Source organism: Mercenaria mercenaria, chromosome 15 (genome assembly GCF_021730395.1).
Source record: "Mercenaria mercenaria strain notata chromosome 15, MADL_Memer_1, whole genome shotgun sequence".
Classification (NCBI taxonomy): Eukaryota; Metazoa; Mollusca; class Bivalvia; order Venerida; family Veneridae; genus Mercenaria; species Mercenaria mercenaria.
In genome coordinates, this window is record NC_069375.1 from 15,474,011 (window position 1) to 15,491,844 (window position 17,834).

Genomic DNA, 17,834 nt, shown 5'->3' on the forward strand with positions numbered 1-17,834 from the left:
ACGTTTACCAAATTGTACAATAAAGGGTCCATAAAGCCAAAAGTTAGCCCTGTATATGAGTAGGGTGCGGCTTCTATTAAATGTCTATATTTCTCCAAAATCTCAAAATTTCACAATGAAACTCGGCAATATGTTTGGTATTACATCTTTCTTGGAAATAGAGATAAAAATGGTGTGAAATTTGATAAGAAACATTTCTTATACGAGACTGACCTTTCACCCGCGCGAACCACTGAGAGAGGACTTACGTGTGCCGCTTCGCGTTTGAAGTTGCATCAGTATCCCGGCGGCAAAAAATAACTTGGGAATATGGTTATTTTTTATTGAAATTGATTTGAATTATTACTTTCATAGATAAATCCTTAAGAAAACTTGTATGTATAAATCATTTCTTTTATTTACAATGTGCTCTACATGTATATTTTTAGCGACTTGCGCGGTTACGTCATGCGAGAATCTCGTGTAGCTATTCAACAATGGCCACCAAAATGATGCTGATCTAACAGTGTCTTGTAAAAATCGGCTATTTTATTGTAAGGTTTGCTTGCAGAATTTGATAAATGGTGTTAACTGATGTAGAAGTGATTACTTTATCAAGATACCCATACGTCTTCGTTCAAAATTTAAGTTGACTACGTTTGCGACGAAAAGTTGGACAACTTTTTATTTTGGTATGGTTTCATAGTAGGCCTGGTCCAAAACTCTACAGTAAAGCCGCAAATATGAAAAAAAAATATAAAAAAGCGGCATTTAGAGTTTTGGAATCCAGGACTACGCGTAAACAAGAAACATAATGTAGAAAAATAATAACAAAAATAAAATAGCGCCGTTGTCCGATACTATCTGAAAATGGCATTACTTTACCATTTCCTAGAGAAAAATGTTATTTATTCATTTCTAAAACACATGTGTTGTTGTTGTTATTGTTGTTATGCGTGCGTGCGTGTGTGTGTGTGGTGAGGTAGTAAAATTAGTAAAGTTATATATATACTTGCACATGGATATTTTTGAAATTTTGATATGTACTTGACAACACATTGTTCTGAACGTACATTAAGTTTCAAAACTATATTTTCTTATCTTTTCAAGGTACTGGCAAAAGTGTAAATGTTGGGCTGGCTTTTTGTTAGGTATACGGTACCGTATGACCTACTTGTCAAAGTATGAAGTCAAAAATTAAACAGTTCATATGCAATGCCAAATAAAGAAATGGGGAAAACATAGGCAAACATATCAGTCAAGCATCTTATATAATTTAATCACATTTTGTATATTTTATCATAAAATGACATTCGACAAAATGTTCTTTCCTCTCCTTCTATCCAATGACCGTCAATTCGGTTGTTGAACCAGCCTCCCTGTGAATGGACATTGAATTTAGAGAATATCAAAGATAAAAATTTTCAGACTAGGAAAAGCAATGTCAAAGCCATTAATAATGAGCCGGAAACTTAATGGAAACAATTTTTTCACGAACAGAACAGAAAGTTTATTTAACGAGTACACTAATTGTTAAACATGCATTATTTTACATACTAATAATACGATTCTAGAGGTCACGCATACAAATGAAATTGACGCTATTATGACAGCACATGTGGAAAAACTATTAATCACAGGAGGGAAGACTATTTCAATCAAAGAAATACACATGTGCTAAGCTGAAAAATAAGAAAAAGTAGTTGAAGTTTAGATATTAACTTAATCCTTAATTCATCATACAAAGTGGAGAATGAACAGAATTATAGAGCAAGTGAGATATGTCATTCAATTTAAACTCTGCGAGATACTTAATTATACAGGAATTACAAAGTTCTATTAACTTAAAGATACATTTTCTCACTCTGCTAAATGGTAATCTACAAATGAGCCGTGCCATAGTGGCTTTGCGACCAGCCGCGCAGTCTGGTCAGAATCCATGCTGTTCGCTAACAGTTTCTCTAATTGCAATAGACTTTGAAAGCGAACAGCATGGATCCTGACCAGACTGCGCGGATGCGCAGGCTGGTCTGGATCCATGATGGTCGCAAAGCCACTGTGTTGGTTTTCTCATGGCACGGCTCAAATGTGTAGATAGTTCATTTCGACTATTATTTGCTTTTACAATAAATTTACATAGATTAAGTAAGATGGATTAGGTTTTGGACTGTAACAATAGCGTAAATTTAAACATAATAACAAACATTCATGTACAGCTTTCTTGGGTTTGTGTTATATTAATTTGATTACCTCCCCCTCAAGTGAAATCTATATCGCGTGAACCATTGCTATTTTGCAAATATCTGAAAAAATATTAAAAACACTTTTTCGAAGTTAAGCATATATTTAAATTATCATGTTCTTAATGAAACTGCAAAATTATATAAAAAAAAAAAGATATTGAGTCGTGAAGAGATATAATAATCTTATTTATTTTACTACCACATCCCCTTTTATAAAAAGTAACAAAAATACGTATAAAAGTTGTGTTTTTTGAGAACGGGCGAATACCGTTTTACGAATACGGAAGTGTAAATTTTGATCTGGAAAATAGCTAGGTTGAATACCACACAAATATTGAATAGTAGGAAAATGGTCTTTTTTTCGTTAGAAGGTTAGAATAAGACCACAACGTTATTATTTATATACATATTGTTTTGGATGTAAGCTAAATTTCAGTAAGTACTTGCATTATCTTTTAAAGATATGAGCAAAATAACAAATGTTGGGCTAGCTGTTTTGTTCAGAAAATATGAAAAATTGTTCAGACGAGGTATAGTAGGAAGAGCAATAATCTATAAAGTATGGAAGGCCGGTGCGCCATGTTAATTGCTAAATCCTAAATGATAAATAGTTAATGAAAATGCTATTTGCCAAATGCTGAATGTCAAATAATGACTGTCAAACGATAAATGCTAATTGTTAATTGAGAAATGCAAAACAATAAATGTCAGTTGCTAAGTGCTTATTTAAAAATTATGTGAATACATCCTTTAAATAATCCAAAGAGCTATAAAAATAAATTTTATACTTCTTTGAATAATCAATTGGCCTTTGATATATAACTATGTCTCTAAAAAGCGTTTTTTCTGGACTGTTTAAGGTCTACTGTTCTTAGAACATGTTATTGTTTCAAGTCAGACTGTGGAGTATTATGTCTTAAATAATTAAAAGTAACATTAATTAGGTTAAGAGATAAAGTCATCAATTCATAAAGTTAAAGAATGTGACGATTAGCATTTATCCTAAATTCAGCTATCTGACATTTAGCATTTGGCATTTAACATTAAGTATATGGCATAAAGCATTTGGTATGTAGCATTTAGCATCAAGTAATTGGCATTAAGCACACATTAGTTGGCATTCAGCATAAATATTTGGCATTCAGCATTTGGCATTTAGCAATTAGCATGGCGCATAATAATAGAAAATAAAGTTTAAATGTATAAGTATGAAATTTCAAAAAAAAAAGCAAAGCCATTTGAGAGGAGGTAACCCAAATGAATTACATGAAAAATAATAAGGTGCGCAATTCTTATTGCTAAATGTTAAATGCGAACTATTTAATGTGAAGTCCTATTTGGTAAATGCCTAATGCCAAATATTGACTGTTAAACATTAATTACTAATATTAAATGACATATGCTAAATATTAATTTCAAAATGTTACGTGCTTATTCACATAAAGAGCAGCATTTATCAGCAGATGAATGCACCTTTTAAACAGTCATTGGCCTTCATTAGATAACTTTATCTCTTTTTTTGTAAACGTTTCAGAGTAAACAATTTAGGTACCAAGTTTCCATTACCGCAAGATCATGTTATTGATTCAAATCAAACTAGTAGAATAGAATGTATTTTCACTAGTTTGAGATACTGATCATTAGCAAGAATTTGGTGGATTTGGCATTTATCATTTGGCATAAGCATTAGCTATTTGAAAGTTAGCATAAAATATGTGTCATGTAACATATAGTATGTAGCATTTAGCATATTAAAGTATTTGGCATTTAACATAAATTAGTATGAATTTAGCATTAACATTTTGCATTTGGAAATTAGCATGGCACATCTGGTCATAATTAACATATTAACGAACTTTTCGCATATAGGTGAGTAATGTAGACTGCACAAATCATCCACCCATTTGAAGTCTGTGCTTGTATGCATTACACCACAATCTTCATTGTGTTTCCCGCCGTAGCTATTAGGCTCGTTTGGTGCCCAGTCAGTGAACACCGGTACTTCCTGTGTCTTATACCATCGCCAGTCACCCTCAACTAGCTCGTCAGTCAACCCAATCCACCAGTTTGTGTCTACAATATCATACATAATTATGTAACAATTTACCCTACTAATTTGCCTTACCTTAAAAACACATTCTTTCTGTGTATGGTTATGCAAGAGAATACTAACGCAAATGCAATACTTTATAATAAATGTCATTAGCGGTTCAGTGTTTCGTGTGACACATTCAGATTCAAACAAAATGTGACAGTCATACTCATTTTATATTTTTTTAAATGTCTTTAAAAGTACGTACTAGATGTTTTATAAACAATTTTATAGCAAAGGCATGGGATTGATAGAGACAAGCACAAACACATAAATCCAACTGGTTTACTAAATGCGTAACAGTACACCTAGGAAAATAAAAGAGAATAGCCGTTAATTTGACGGAAGAGCCGAGAGGGTGTCTGACATAACCCCGATAAACATTATGTATACAATTCTATACATTAAACTGTTCGTTTTTCTAAGGAGATAAGTTGGTTTACGCATGTTTATAAATTGATAAGTGCTTGTATGTATAAAGTTTCAACTTACGTCTAAATTTTCTGACGAAACTTTTCAAAAAGTTGTTTTCAAAGTCGTCGTCGATAATGGTCAAATGTGCGTCATGTTGTCCACAGTAATGCTAGAAACGAAAAGTTCAGAGTCATTCATGCACAATAATTAAAGAAACAACAATAAAAGCCATTCATTCATAGTAATGCTACAAACAACAACAAAAATCGTTCCCTTACAGTAATCATGGCTAAGCAAATTGTAGGTCTTCATGTGGTACTGTTTGGGCTTCAGGAAACACCTTTCGAAATGCGCAAACACTATATATGAACAATACTTACACGACACTGCATTACACATACTTGCCGCGCAACACATGTGTTACATTATGTCTTCCAGGTAACCATTAATTTCTCAAAACGTGGAATAGCGTGCACTGATAGTATTTTGAAAGACTTTACAGCGATGGCGAAATTGGAATTATTTTTTTATATTTTTTATTTTTTTATTTTTTTATTTTTTTTGTGAAGCAATCTTTGGTGCACATTTCGTTCTAATATGAACTAAGGCAAAGCCTCAAAGCGAGCTCAAAGAAATCGGATTTATCTAAAAATATTATGCATCATTTATTTGTCACAAAGAAACTATTCACTAGTCACAAGATATTCAGGAGAACCTATTCACTTGAAAAAGTCTACATTTAGTGACACCATGCCTATAACAGTGAATATCATACGTTGCAAAATTTATGGGAAGCCGGTGTCACGGTGACGTCATTACCGCGTTCCCGTTTCTTTCTGCTTATTAATGACATTTTTTCCATTTTCTGGCCGATGCTTGATCTTTTAAATGCAAATAATTTTTTTTTCAAACAACTGGAAATCATTCTTTCATTATTGTTGAGTGATGAATAATTTTTAGCAATTGAATGAAGTTCTGTATTCACTCCGGAAAGAAGTACTTCCTGTGAGCACCAGTCCGCTAGGGTGCGCTTTTTTAAAACTTCCGACGAAACTTTTCAAATCCATCACCAAGTGTGAAAGTATACTTGCGTTACCGTAAAGCTCGATTCTCGAGCAGGCCCTTCGGGCCTGCTCTTCGAGCTCGCTATAAATGGCTTAAGCTGAAAGATCTTGTATTACATTCTTCATAAAATTCTGTATTGCATGGTGGAAATCTGATTCCGTACTCTATACCCAGTAGAAATAGCTCTTTATTTCAAAGGAGTTCAAAGTCGTTTTTTTGCTAAAATAGGTGAATGAATATCATAAACACAAACTGGATCTGCGCTTGTGGAGTTTCATGTTGCGCGTCTCGTGTGATCTTAGCCAGGCAAAATTTTAACATTTCATATCAAGATTTTTTTATTCAAAACGTATATTATTACGCAGATAAAATGGTACTTGCCTGTGCTTCGACAAAGGTAGAAGTCTGGTCTATACTAAACAAGTAGCATGACCCTCTGTCTGCTACCCAAGCATCGGGACAGGTTGTATCACTCAGTGCAGAACCTTCAATTTATAAAGCCTTGATTATATACGCTCGAGACCCAGTTTTCGCCCGATCCGGTAAAACTCGGCTTTGGATTCAGAATGTTTACTAAATGGCATCTACACACATGTCAAGTTGTTTAACATTTCAGCTCATAATTGATATTAAAAAACAATTTCGAGGACACAAAAATCATGCAACTGTTTCATATAGCTATTTCCTACAGCGTTACATACATGTATTTAATAAGCATAATGATGAAAATAAGAAAATTCAAACATTTGAATTACTAATACGCAGGTATTTACATTCACAAGAAATTTGAAAATGTTAACTCACTGAGAAAAGACGCAAGAAGAATATATGACACGACCATTTTAGTCAAATTACGCTTCTAGATGTACTGATATTTGCAACGCGATCAAGATAACACTGTAAAAGGTTTAAGTTTATCATTGTCGTGAATATATTCATCACATTCATCGTCCAAAAACTTATATTTAACCCTTTTCCTGCTAAATTTCTGTAATGAACTTGTCCATCTTTCAATTTGGACAGTACCAATAACTGTTGAATGGGGTGCTTATCCAAAGATACTGAATGGCGAACAGTGCAGATCATGATCAGACTGTACGGATGTGCAGGCTGATTATGATCTATGCTGGTCGCAAAGGCAGAATCAGTCGTATTTTTACAATATGTTTAATTCATTTCCCAGCACAGCCGGGAGGACTTGGTAGTACATGTGAGTTATTTAGTCGTGCGTGGGCCTCATTATAAATCTGTCCCATGGCGCCAGGACGCTTCCATACCTATCCGAGAGTCTTTGTCTGCGTTGATATTAAGGAGATTGTGATAAAACTTAATCGTTGGCGGACCCAGACCTTCAACAACTGAAATAAAAAAGGAAAGGGACCAAAAAAACTGCACTGTTTTACAAAGTTTGTTTATCCTTTGTAATTATTTAACTAGTAACAAAGAAAACAGACTACAAGGAATTCAGTATACGTTTTATACATTGAAAGTAAATTGTATATTTAATGCCAAAAACTGATTTTGAACCAGGACTTGCTGTATTTGGACTACATGGACTTATGGTCGAATTTTCTGTATGCTGAAAGTTTTCTTAATTATTGTTATGATAAAATCTCCCCGGGCAGCGGCGTAGCGATAGTAGTTTTGAACAAACAATGAGATTGTGTGGGTAGGTGTTTGCCTCATAACACCCACTCGTGGAGGTCCCCCGAGAAACGTGTGAATAAAATGTACTTTGATTTTGAGCTATTTGTGGGCGTTTTTTGCGAGTGTCTGATCTTTTTTTATTTTGTATCATAAGCTTCAAACACATTAAAAAAAAAGAAGACTAAAACTGTCGTTGAAATCACTAAGGCTGCGCCCTCGTGATATAATTCCTTCGCATTTGATTTTATTCAACGACAAAAATCACTACATTTGATACATTATCACGCTTTTTTTCCATGTTTTAAATTAACTAATGATTATAGTAGTATACAAATATACAAATTCAACCGCTTTTCCAGTTTTTTAAAAGAATTATGTAAAACTAGAGAATGGATATTAGTAAGGCTTGAAATTTTGTTAAATTCTATTTAAACGATTGACAACAGTTATGTTGGATTTTGGTGGGCTGACTTAAGAAAACCATTTTCAACTGATACAGAAACATACATCAAAGCATACACGGCTTTTCTTTTCTTTTAGAGGAACTGTGTAAAATTTCGAAAAGTTAGAGCTGGTCAATGTTAAAGAACTAGAGCAATTTGATTTAAAGTTTAAAATTAGACAATCGTGTCTGACAACAACAAACTAGTGCATTGATATAGTTAGCGACATAGTGACCCGGTATTTTATGTCGTGATAAAATCTCTATACATATATATAGAATCTTCCTGTAAGAAATGGTTTTGTCACTGATCATTTTGGTGTATTTTCTTGGTGAGTAGATACTGCCTTTTCAAATGTTGTAGTTGCTTCTTTATAAACATTTCGAGAAATTTGAAGCACTGAATACTTAAAACAATGATTTGAAACAAGCCTGTACGAATTTGCCCAGTCTTTTTGGTAGCAGTTAGTAGTTTCCAGCCTTAGACGCGAATCTTAAAATAAAGGTAAGTGTCAAAACTGAAGGTCCTGATTTCATTCAAAATGATATTTAATGCGGATTTTGTGCTTTGGTGCTGTGAAATGGACATTTAAAAAACTTCTGACAAGTAGGCCTGGCTTTACCTGTTGGAATATTTATCCTTGTTTTTATTTTGTTTTCATATCAAAGGGCATAATTACAAAAAAATATAAAAGATGATAAATTATTCCTTTCAAATAGGAATCAAACTATAAGATATCGAAATGTTGTTTGCTATTAAATGAACCTTCAAAAAAGTTCTAACTGAATGCTGAATGTACAAAAAAATATATATAAAATGTCAAAAAATGTTTAAATGTTTAAATGAGACCTACTTGTACGACACAACCATCTCTCAAACATACATACATGTACTGCCATATTACCAGGATGAGTTCACTCTTTACATCAGCTTCATGTAGAACGTGTCTGTAGGACCACAGTTAAAGAAGGCGATCTGCTTCTCTGTGTAATGTTGTTTGAATGTAGAAACTAACTGATGACATATTCTGACAATAATATGGACACCGTTGTTATCATGTTCTACCGTTAGGATTTCCAGGGTCACGTATAACAGACATGAGTATCAACATTTTTGATGTCATGTATGTTCTATCAATTTAGCACTTACAGTGTGATATTATTATACAAATAGGTGTTACCTTATTCAAACTTTATGTTAAAATATAACTGAGATGTCAGTCAAACATATGGCTCAAGTTTAACAAAATGTATTTGCAGGGGAAGCTGTTTCCGATACATTCTGCCCAGATACATGGGTTGCCGACAGAGGATCTTGCTATTTATTCAACCCCGATAGGGCTTCAAACTACGCTGACGCTAGAGTAAATACCTTTTTCATTTTGTTCATGCAAAAATGTGCTGTATGCAAACGTTTTTGTACACAAAAAGAAAGTAACTTGCAACAGTATAGTTGTTCCAAATCTTCGTCGTCTTGTAAATCTGCACGTTCACCAGCTTAAAAATTTCATTCTAAAAACCAGTTTATTTATAAACTCAACAAATAATTAAATGGTCAAAAGTATAAGATCATAATTATATCTTTTTTGAAAATGCAAATATTTTTAAAATAACAATAGTGAATAAATGTTTAGACTTTAGAATAAAAATGAAGAAAAACAAATCACTAAGTGCAACAACGGTCGTGGTTGAATGAACTGAACCGGACAGGTATCAAAACCCGATTTTCAGCGTGCACGGGATTTTCGCACCAAGTTACTGTCTATGCTCCAATAACTCTTTATACAATTGTTGTCATTGTAACGAGTGCAGATTTGTGTTCTAGCGCAAAAGTAGAGTACATATTGGAATAACATTCGAAAATAATGCCTCAAAGCCGCCATCTGACTCGTGCGACCACCCTTGACCCCACACCATCGAAGATGTCGTCTAGTGTTTGCCGGCGCCCAGCTGCCGTTTGGACGTCAACGTTTGCGCAATGTTTTGTGGACTGACGAGTCCAAATTCAGTTTGGTTTAAATGACGGGCGCAGACGAGTTTGGAGACAGAGAAACGAATGTTTCCGGGACTGCTTTGTGGCAGAGCATGACCGACTCAGTGTGTGTGTGGGGGGGGGGGGGGGGGGGTGCTCGTATGGGCAGGCATATTCAATGACGGGCGCACGGACGTTAACGTTATTAGGAACGGGGCTCTGACCGGTGTTAGGTACTAGACCCTATTGTGCGCCCTTACGCTAAAACTTACGGTCCAGGCTTCATCCTGATGGACGACAATGCACGCCACCACCGGGCAAGGGCGAAGGACCAGTACCTGGAGCAGGAGGGCATAGGGCGGATGGACTGGCCAGCGATGTCGCCAGACCTCAATCCAATAGAGCATGCCTGGGACATGCTGCAACGTAGGATATCCGGTCGCGATCGGCAACCAAGGACTCTCGAGGAGCTAACAGACATGCTCATTGAAGAATGGCACAGGATACCCACCGCAGACATCCGGAGGTTGATTCTCAGCTTTCCCCGCAGATGACAGGAAGTGATTAATGCGCGTGATGGACACAAACGATACTAGAAGAACCCATAACTTGATGTGGGGCAATTGGTTAATTTTTTTGTTAACCCACCCACCTAGTCTGACACACGGGATTTTGAGGGTGGTTGTGTTTTATGGAGAATTGTGATATTGTATTTTACTTTTTGAAAGAGAGGAATACTCTACGTTGAAGTAAACAAGTAATTTTACATGATACTGAAAAGATTTCACTGAATAAACCGATCCTACCGATTTTCGTCGCTTCGGGATCGATCCCTCTACTGTAACATGCGATATACCGAATGAAATATAAACTATCGAAATAAAATTTGTCCTTCCGGCACGTGCACAGAGCGTCTGACTTCGGATCTTTTGGAAGAATACGCTTTTTTCTTGTGCCTAGTAAGCGTCCACATAACTTGTCCGAACCGCAACGCCTTGCACATCAGAACAAATATGGGCAGTGTTGTCTACCTTTAAAATGATACGGAATCGATGCGGTCATTAGACAGTGTCATTAGACAGTTCTTTTCAAGTTGAAGTCGGATCGATTCCCGACTGAGGCAGTGCCTTATTTCATATTATATTTATTATGACCCTATATACTTGACCTTTTTTTTTGTTGAGTTTAGAATGGACAGAATACCGTTACAGAAGGTAAAGGTAAAAAGTTAAGTCCTTTTTAACAATGTAATAGGTGATATAGCTTGTTAGAAAAATAGTCGTTACCTGTGCAGTAATTAAAATGTGTAGACAATCTGCTGACCCCATCAGCATCAGTCGATAAGTTCGAGTCAACACACAATGTAGCATGAACGTGTAATTAGTGATAAATATCCGAGACTCTCCTGGAAGGCTTTCAAGTTGTGCATATTTCTATTTTTCCAGCAATACTGCAGTCAGCACAATGGACATTTAGTTGTGGTAAATGACGTTCATGAAAATAAATTCCTTAAGGATTTTCTCAGAAGATTGAAACGTAATTATCTTTTTATATATATTATAATGTACAGTTTATTCCGTCATTCATTATTCATTAAAGTGCAATTGATCTTTACCAGACGATAAATGTAACGGAATGGTATTACAATGTAAATCAATGTAAAAGACTTTTTATATCACAGTTCTGTAGATTTAAACTAGTTAGAGCGGACTCATTTTTCTCTTAATAACAAAGTCTGGCCACGAGTCCGTTCCTCCAATAAAAGGGATATATGATATAAGAGTCCCTTGTATGATTTTACATTTGACACGCATTAGAACCAGGGAAGCTTCTGTAATAAGACGTCGTCTCTTTTATACTATCGTACTATCCTCCAACTAAAAATGATTGACAGTTTTCTAGAGAAATAAACCATCTGAGTTACTTGAAGAACTATGAATAATCTTTTACAAACGGACCTTTAAGCTACAAGCATACTAAATAAAATACAGCAAATAGTTAAACCTACCGTCTCTTGTTATTTTTTTTTTCTATTGAGCGATGGGATGGTGGATTGGCCTCACTGATGAATTAGTAGAAGGCGAGTGGCTATGGTACCCAAAAAATGAGGCACCAGAATACAAAGACTGGGTACCAGGAGAACCAAATAGTAATGGAGGAACACTCGATGAAGATTGTGCTTCAATGTACCTCGATGACTACCATCATGACTACCAATGGGTCGATGTTCATTGCAATCAAATCCATGGGCCAATTTGTGAAAGGTAAATTGATAATCCAGTTGATGGTACCATGAGCAGGCTAATTGCAATTGAAAGCAGTACCTTTTCAGCTATAGGTCATTTGATCAAAACTTCGTCATCCACTTATGAAAGGTGATATAGACACAACTTTAATAAAAGCAGTCATGTATTATTGAAAGGCGCGTTCTTGTATGTGACGTAGTGCATTTACCAAGCATGACCCATGGAAATAGCTTAAAAGCACTTATTTCCAATGGGATCCCCATCTCATAGAAAAAGGCGCAACAGCACAAATAAGATATATAAATTGGGGGAAAACACGCGAATGAATAGGAACAAAATGGAGTGTAACTAAAAAGAAGTTTTTGGATTAGTTTAGTTTAAACATAATTTATTCCCAGTAATACCTGTACAAATTAAATACATATATCATAGTTTGAACAAGGTACGTAGGAATTATATAATCCTTATATATATATATATATATATATATATATATATATCTTCTTGTACAAACCACATGGCCTAGGCTTGATATTTGTATGTTGCATTGCCCTGTGGTCCTCTACCAAAATGTTAAATTATACCTCTGGGGTGAAGAGCCCTGTCTGGGGGTCCCACATTTAACATACAGACATGATTATATATATATTATATATATATATATATATATATATATTATATATATATATATATATATATTATATATATATATATATATATCTGGATTACTTTACTCGTTCTGTCTTCAGGTCCACAAATGTGGATGGTAGTTCTTTTATTCAAGGCAAATTAATTATTAATTGAACCTCATTTGTCTCAAATAATTCTTTAAATTTTCATCCGTTATTACAGGAAGTAACTGTATATAACCCTATCGACGACATACTCTGCGCTGAGCTTTATATAATGAAACCTTATAAAAAAAAGTTTAATATAATGAAACAGAAAACGGTAATGGTATAATTATATATTAATAAGGTTTATGAACTGAGTAATGACTTCATATAGATATAATTTGTCGCATGCATCTGTCTCTTCTGTTTCACAGGGAGGCCGGTACTGATGGAAACAGTGGCGGTGGTATCATTGGGTAGAATAATTGACATTTTAATGTAACATTCTCTTCCTATGACAAAACTATAAAAACAGAAACTACACATATTCTAAATGATTGTATCTGTATTAAATCAGAAAAAAAGATGCTGAAGTTGTCAGGTTGTCATTTACGTTCTTTTTTGCATGGAACTTGTTGTTTTTTGGGGTTGTACCAAGTCTATAAGCTGACTAAAATTGAAATTCATGCCAGTGCGGCACTGTTGGACATTTAGAATAATCATGAATTTACATAGGTATCGTGTTCGAGGCGTTGATGCGTGGATCATTCATACACCATAATATTTTGTATAGAAATGTATTTTTGTATGAAACGGTTTCATCTAACTGCGACTTGTGCCAAATCTATATGCTAATTCAAAGAATACAGTAACTCTGCATTTATCATTTGTTCCCTTTTTATCGACTTTAGTAGTACGTTACAGTCTGATTAATGTAATACTACTTCGCATTTTTCCGGTAGAAATATATATCTCCAAGACAGAAAGGTATTGATGAAAATTATTAATATTCATATATCTTTTATGCTGTATATTAGAACCAATCTGTTTACAAAAATACTTTAGGAATTGATTAATCTAGGTCAGGTGTGAACGCAGTGGTCCAGTGGTGACTACGAAACCGGAGGTCGTGAGTTCGAGCGCCCGCTCCTCCAACTAAAATAACTAACATTGGGATAAGAGTCCCGTGTATGACTGCATTACACCTGTAACGCTTAAGAAGCAGGAAAGCTTTTGGAATTGAGGAGTGTTCTCTCTATACTTTGCCCTATTTTCCCACTAAAATTACTAAAAGTCCTCTGGAAGCGTACCTGCTAAGGGTTACAGGTGGCGGCTATAAATATGCTTACATAGATGAAATGAGTGTAGGACCAACTTTCTAGCAGCCATAAACGGTCATAAACCTAGGGATACATCCATATTATTAGGTTTTGTTTTCCTTTTCCAGAATGCTAACGAAATACTTGTCCCTTTCACGTAACTGTAAGAATTCCATTTTGGTTATAGAATGGCCAGGATAGTCCATGCTGCATGAAACCTAAGCGAACCCGAGGGTTGAAATTTAAGATCAGCATTAGAACAGTTCCGTTTTAATACCCACAAAATATATGCTTTAAATTGAGGCCCAACTATGCGACATGACTGTTATTCAAAGCATAAAAAATATGCAACTTACACTTTTCACGAGAGGTACGTGCATCTTAGTTTCGACTTTCAACATCGTGGTTTTGAGCATCATGGTTTGGGGAGAAAAATAAAAAATATGATGGTCTAAATGTTATTATCTGGTAGTGTTCATTATGTTATGTATACTTATCTGTTAGCATGTTACATTAGAATAGATCTACTCGTATTTTGTAAACTGAGTCTTCACCAAAAAAAGTCATGTGTCGTTCAGTTATCGAAAACGCAACACACATTGCCAGTTTGAAATAAAGAACCGATTTCCGGAGTACCTTAAGAGTGTCTAGATGAGGCCAGGGAACACTAGATAAAGTGACTTCCAAGCCGAAGTTTAGTGGCCATGATAAATATGTTTGATCTTTGGCAGACACTGTTGGAAATGGTTACATTGGTGAGTTATATGCATTTTTACGCAGGTATAATTTATTCAAATAACATCACTACAATAGGGTTTCAGTTGCTTGACATACATTTTAGGGGATAGGCCAACCTTTTCTTACTTGGGATATCCTGGCACAAAGAATAAACACACAAAGAACATTGAAAAATCACACATTAGAATTATTTTTGTACGCTTTTAATTGAAAATGCTTATGATGAAAAAAAAAACTATTTTTCTTTCCGAGATTCAATAAATGTCTATTGCACAAGTCACTGAATGTTTTATCTTAAAATATAATTAAACCTGTCTATTTCTAACACCATCCGTCTTGCCAATGACACGCTGTTTGACCATCTTACCCACCTAGTGACAAGTTTTTTCTACGAATTACGGCGTTACATATTATTCCAAAGGTCTCAGTCACAGAACGATCTGTTGTTGTTTTTTTTTAAATATTTTTCTATAATGTCAGTTTGATGGAAATGAAAAAAAATCACATGTTTTATTTTATTTAGAAAATATCGCTTCAAATTCAAGATCTAATGAAAATTTAAGAAAAGAGTCTATTCCACCCTCAGAGTTCTGTAGAATGATTATAACCTCAATAGATTTGTCCCGTTTTTGAAGAGAAATCAAAGGACTGAACGTTGTTATGAAAAGGTGGGTCAAACAGTTGTTTTCTTCGGCTCATCCTTCAAGTCGTGCGTACTCTGCGAGCTGTCTCTCTTGTCTCTCAATGGCACGTGTAAATTAATTTCGACATTTTGATGTGTTTATTGAAATTGTCATCCATTCAGGTAAATGAAATCGGACGATTTGGTAGTTGTTGTTACCAAGACGACGGTATTTGATCTAATTTCCGCTGGTAAACACTCAAACACTTTGACCAGGGTGTTAGTGACGTCATTGCTGATAGACCATACGTGCAGCACCTGTTTGTTCCAGTTCTCCAGGGTGTTTCGGCTAGACTGTATCACACCTAAAATTATATATTAACATTGTTATTAGAATTAAGTGACAATTGTCTTTCGTTAAAGTAATCATGACATCGGTCCTAGTCTTTACAACTGTTTCTGAGAATATTCTTGAAACTTAGAAATCTAATAAAAGAAAATATAGAAGATCCCGATGTCTGTGGAGTGTGGAGGTCAACCTCTGTATCGCGTGTATTGGGATATTTTGATACCCGTGTCAGTTTGACTTGACTGTATTTAATGCTTATTCAATATACCTACATGATGCTGATGAGGGGTATTTAACAACGTTTGGTATATTGTTAAAGGTCTGTAAACATACCTTTTAGTTTCTTAGTAAGTAAATGTTCAGCGTCCTCCTCTGTGAAGGCCCCGCCTCGAAATTTCATTGCACGTGTGACTGACACTCCCACCTTGGTTCCGAATATCTCACAAACATAATCCGTTATAGACCCTCCCTCGGGGAAATATGATACTTCCATCTCGGTCTGAAATAAGAGGAAATTACAATTAAGTCTACAGACATCACGACTGAGCAAAACATAAACAGAGCGAATAGAAATGCCCCTCTTTATCAAGTGGGATCGAGTAAAACTACGTTGCTAACGAGTAAAGATACGTACGTAGATGACGAGTAAAATTACGTTGCTAACGACATACTATATGTTTTATTTTCGACAGTGTCTATTTTCCAACAAAATACAGTCGAACTCCGTTAACTCGAACTAGTCAGGGCCAATTGAATTTGTTGAATGGTTCGAGTGAACGGTGGGGTTTGAATTGTCCGAGTTCGAGCGAATGAAGCTTGTCTGTATATCAACGTGGAAAGTTACAATTCTATATCTTTCTATATCTCATTAAATTTATACTGCGATACTAACGTTGAAGAGGGACACAGTGTACAGTTATTTTGCAAACTACACCTATGTAATTGTTCTTTTTTAAAAGAAATACTGCCAAGTGACTAAAACTCCCTTCAGGAGTTTGGTTAAATAAGTTTATACAACTTTTTTTCAAATTTTAATGCTTTCAACATTTCAAAGAGTTTGATATACATATGGAGGCATTTTAGTTTAGAGTAAATTTCTTAAATTGTATGTATCGACAAAATAAACTAACAATGCCTAATTTTCTGGCAAAAATCTTACCTTGAGAAGCTTGGCTTTGAAACATTTCTGCAGTAATTCGAAAGACAGCACCTCAGATATGACAGACGATCCTCCGGCGTTCGGCACGTCTCGAATCTTAGTTCCGTCGACAGAGAGATTCATTTTCGTAAGTCGCCTATTGGGAGTGAAATCACACTGCACAATACCACCAGTTTTATTATCTTCAACATAAGTCAGGAATTTGAACCATTCCTGAAGACGCACTGAGAAATTCTCTCCAACATATATATTTACAGGTGAAAATTGCTGATGTATTTGAGTCTTAGTGGGCCCTGCATAAGCAGTGCCTGGGCATTGTGTATGAAAGGTCACTGTCCCAGTATTCGAGGATAATACAAAGTTTGCCCTCTTCTTGCTTTGGAGGCGGGCAGGCGGAGAAATGATGCTGAGGCAAATGTCCGAAAACCCGACGTCCAGGAACGTGCTGTGCCCGCCGGTGTCGGGGTTGGTGGTGATGTCGATGGTGGTGGTGATGCTGTTGTGCTTGCTGCATATTTATCTTGTGTTTTCTGTGAATTGGCTGAGTTAGCATAGAAATAGACTGGTTCGGCTCGCTGGTCTAGGGTCGTTGGTCTTGGTAGTAGTCTAGGGTCCCGGGTTTTAAATTTCTCTTTTTTTTTCTGAAATACAAAACATACAACTCAGAACGAGCGAAATCCAGAGACTGCTCGTGTTCTTGGCACCGATATTGGTCGTACCAAGACAAAGTCAAAGCTGTAATAGCGAGGACGTTTTACAAGGGACAATGCGGTAACTTTTGACAGTATCCCGGTAAGAGTAAAGAATATCGTAATAGGGTAAATACATTATTATAGTGGCATTTTATGCGTTGTTGGATCCAAATTAAATTTAATGCTCGCGGTATAATTTATGTACTAAAAAACACCGCTAAAAATATTGCGCAATTTAGCC

General features: G+C 35.4%; 3 protein-coding genes across 3 annotated transcripts; 1 reads left to right on the forward strand and 2 right to left on the reverse strand.

The window, feature by feature from the left end:
* Positions 1-1,237: 1,237 nt before the first annotated feature.
* Positions 1,238-6,684, reverse strand: LOC123541521 (asialoglycoprotein receptor 1-like). The gene is made up of 5 exons (XM_045327076.2): positions 6,598-6,684; positions 6,175-6,278; positions 4,807-4,897; positions 4,079-4,295; positions 1,238-1,358 (listed from the first exon to the last, which is right to left on the reverse strand). The coding sequence occupies exons 1-5, from the start codon at positions 6,632-6,634 to the stop codon at positions 1,319-1,321; spliced, it is 489 nt and encodes a 162-aa protein (XP_045183011.2). The 5' UTR covers positions 6,635-6,684; the 3' UTR covers positions 1,238-1,318.
* Positions 6,685-8,109: 1,425 nt separating this feature from the next.
* Positions 8,110-13,300, forward strand: LOC123540330 (perlucin-like protein). Its single transcript, XM_053524626.1, has 5 exons — positions 8,110-8,214; positions 9,143-9,246; positions 11,300-11,390; positions 11,893-12,118; positions 13,149-13,300. Exons 1-5 carry the CDS (start codon positions 8,178-8,180, stop codon positions 13,192-13,194), a joined length of 504 nt encoding a protein of 167 aa, XP_053380601.1. The 5' UTR covers positions 8,110-8,177; the 3' UTR covers positions 13,195-13,300.
* A 1,658-nt stretch (positions 13,301-14,958) lies between these two features.
* Positions 14,959-17,417, reverse strand: LOC123539822 (AAC-rich mRNA clone AAC4 protein-like; the record flags this gene model as incomplete). The annotated part of the gene is made up of 3 exons (XM_045324604.2): positions 14,959-15,758; positions 16,076-16,241; positions 16,902-17,417. Coding segments are annotated over 3 exons (876 nt in total), but the record flags the coding sequence as incomplete, so codon positions are not given.
* Between the last annotated feature and the right edge of the window lie 417 nt (positions 17,418-17,834).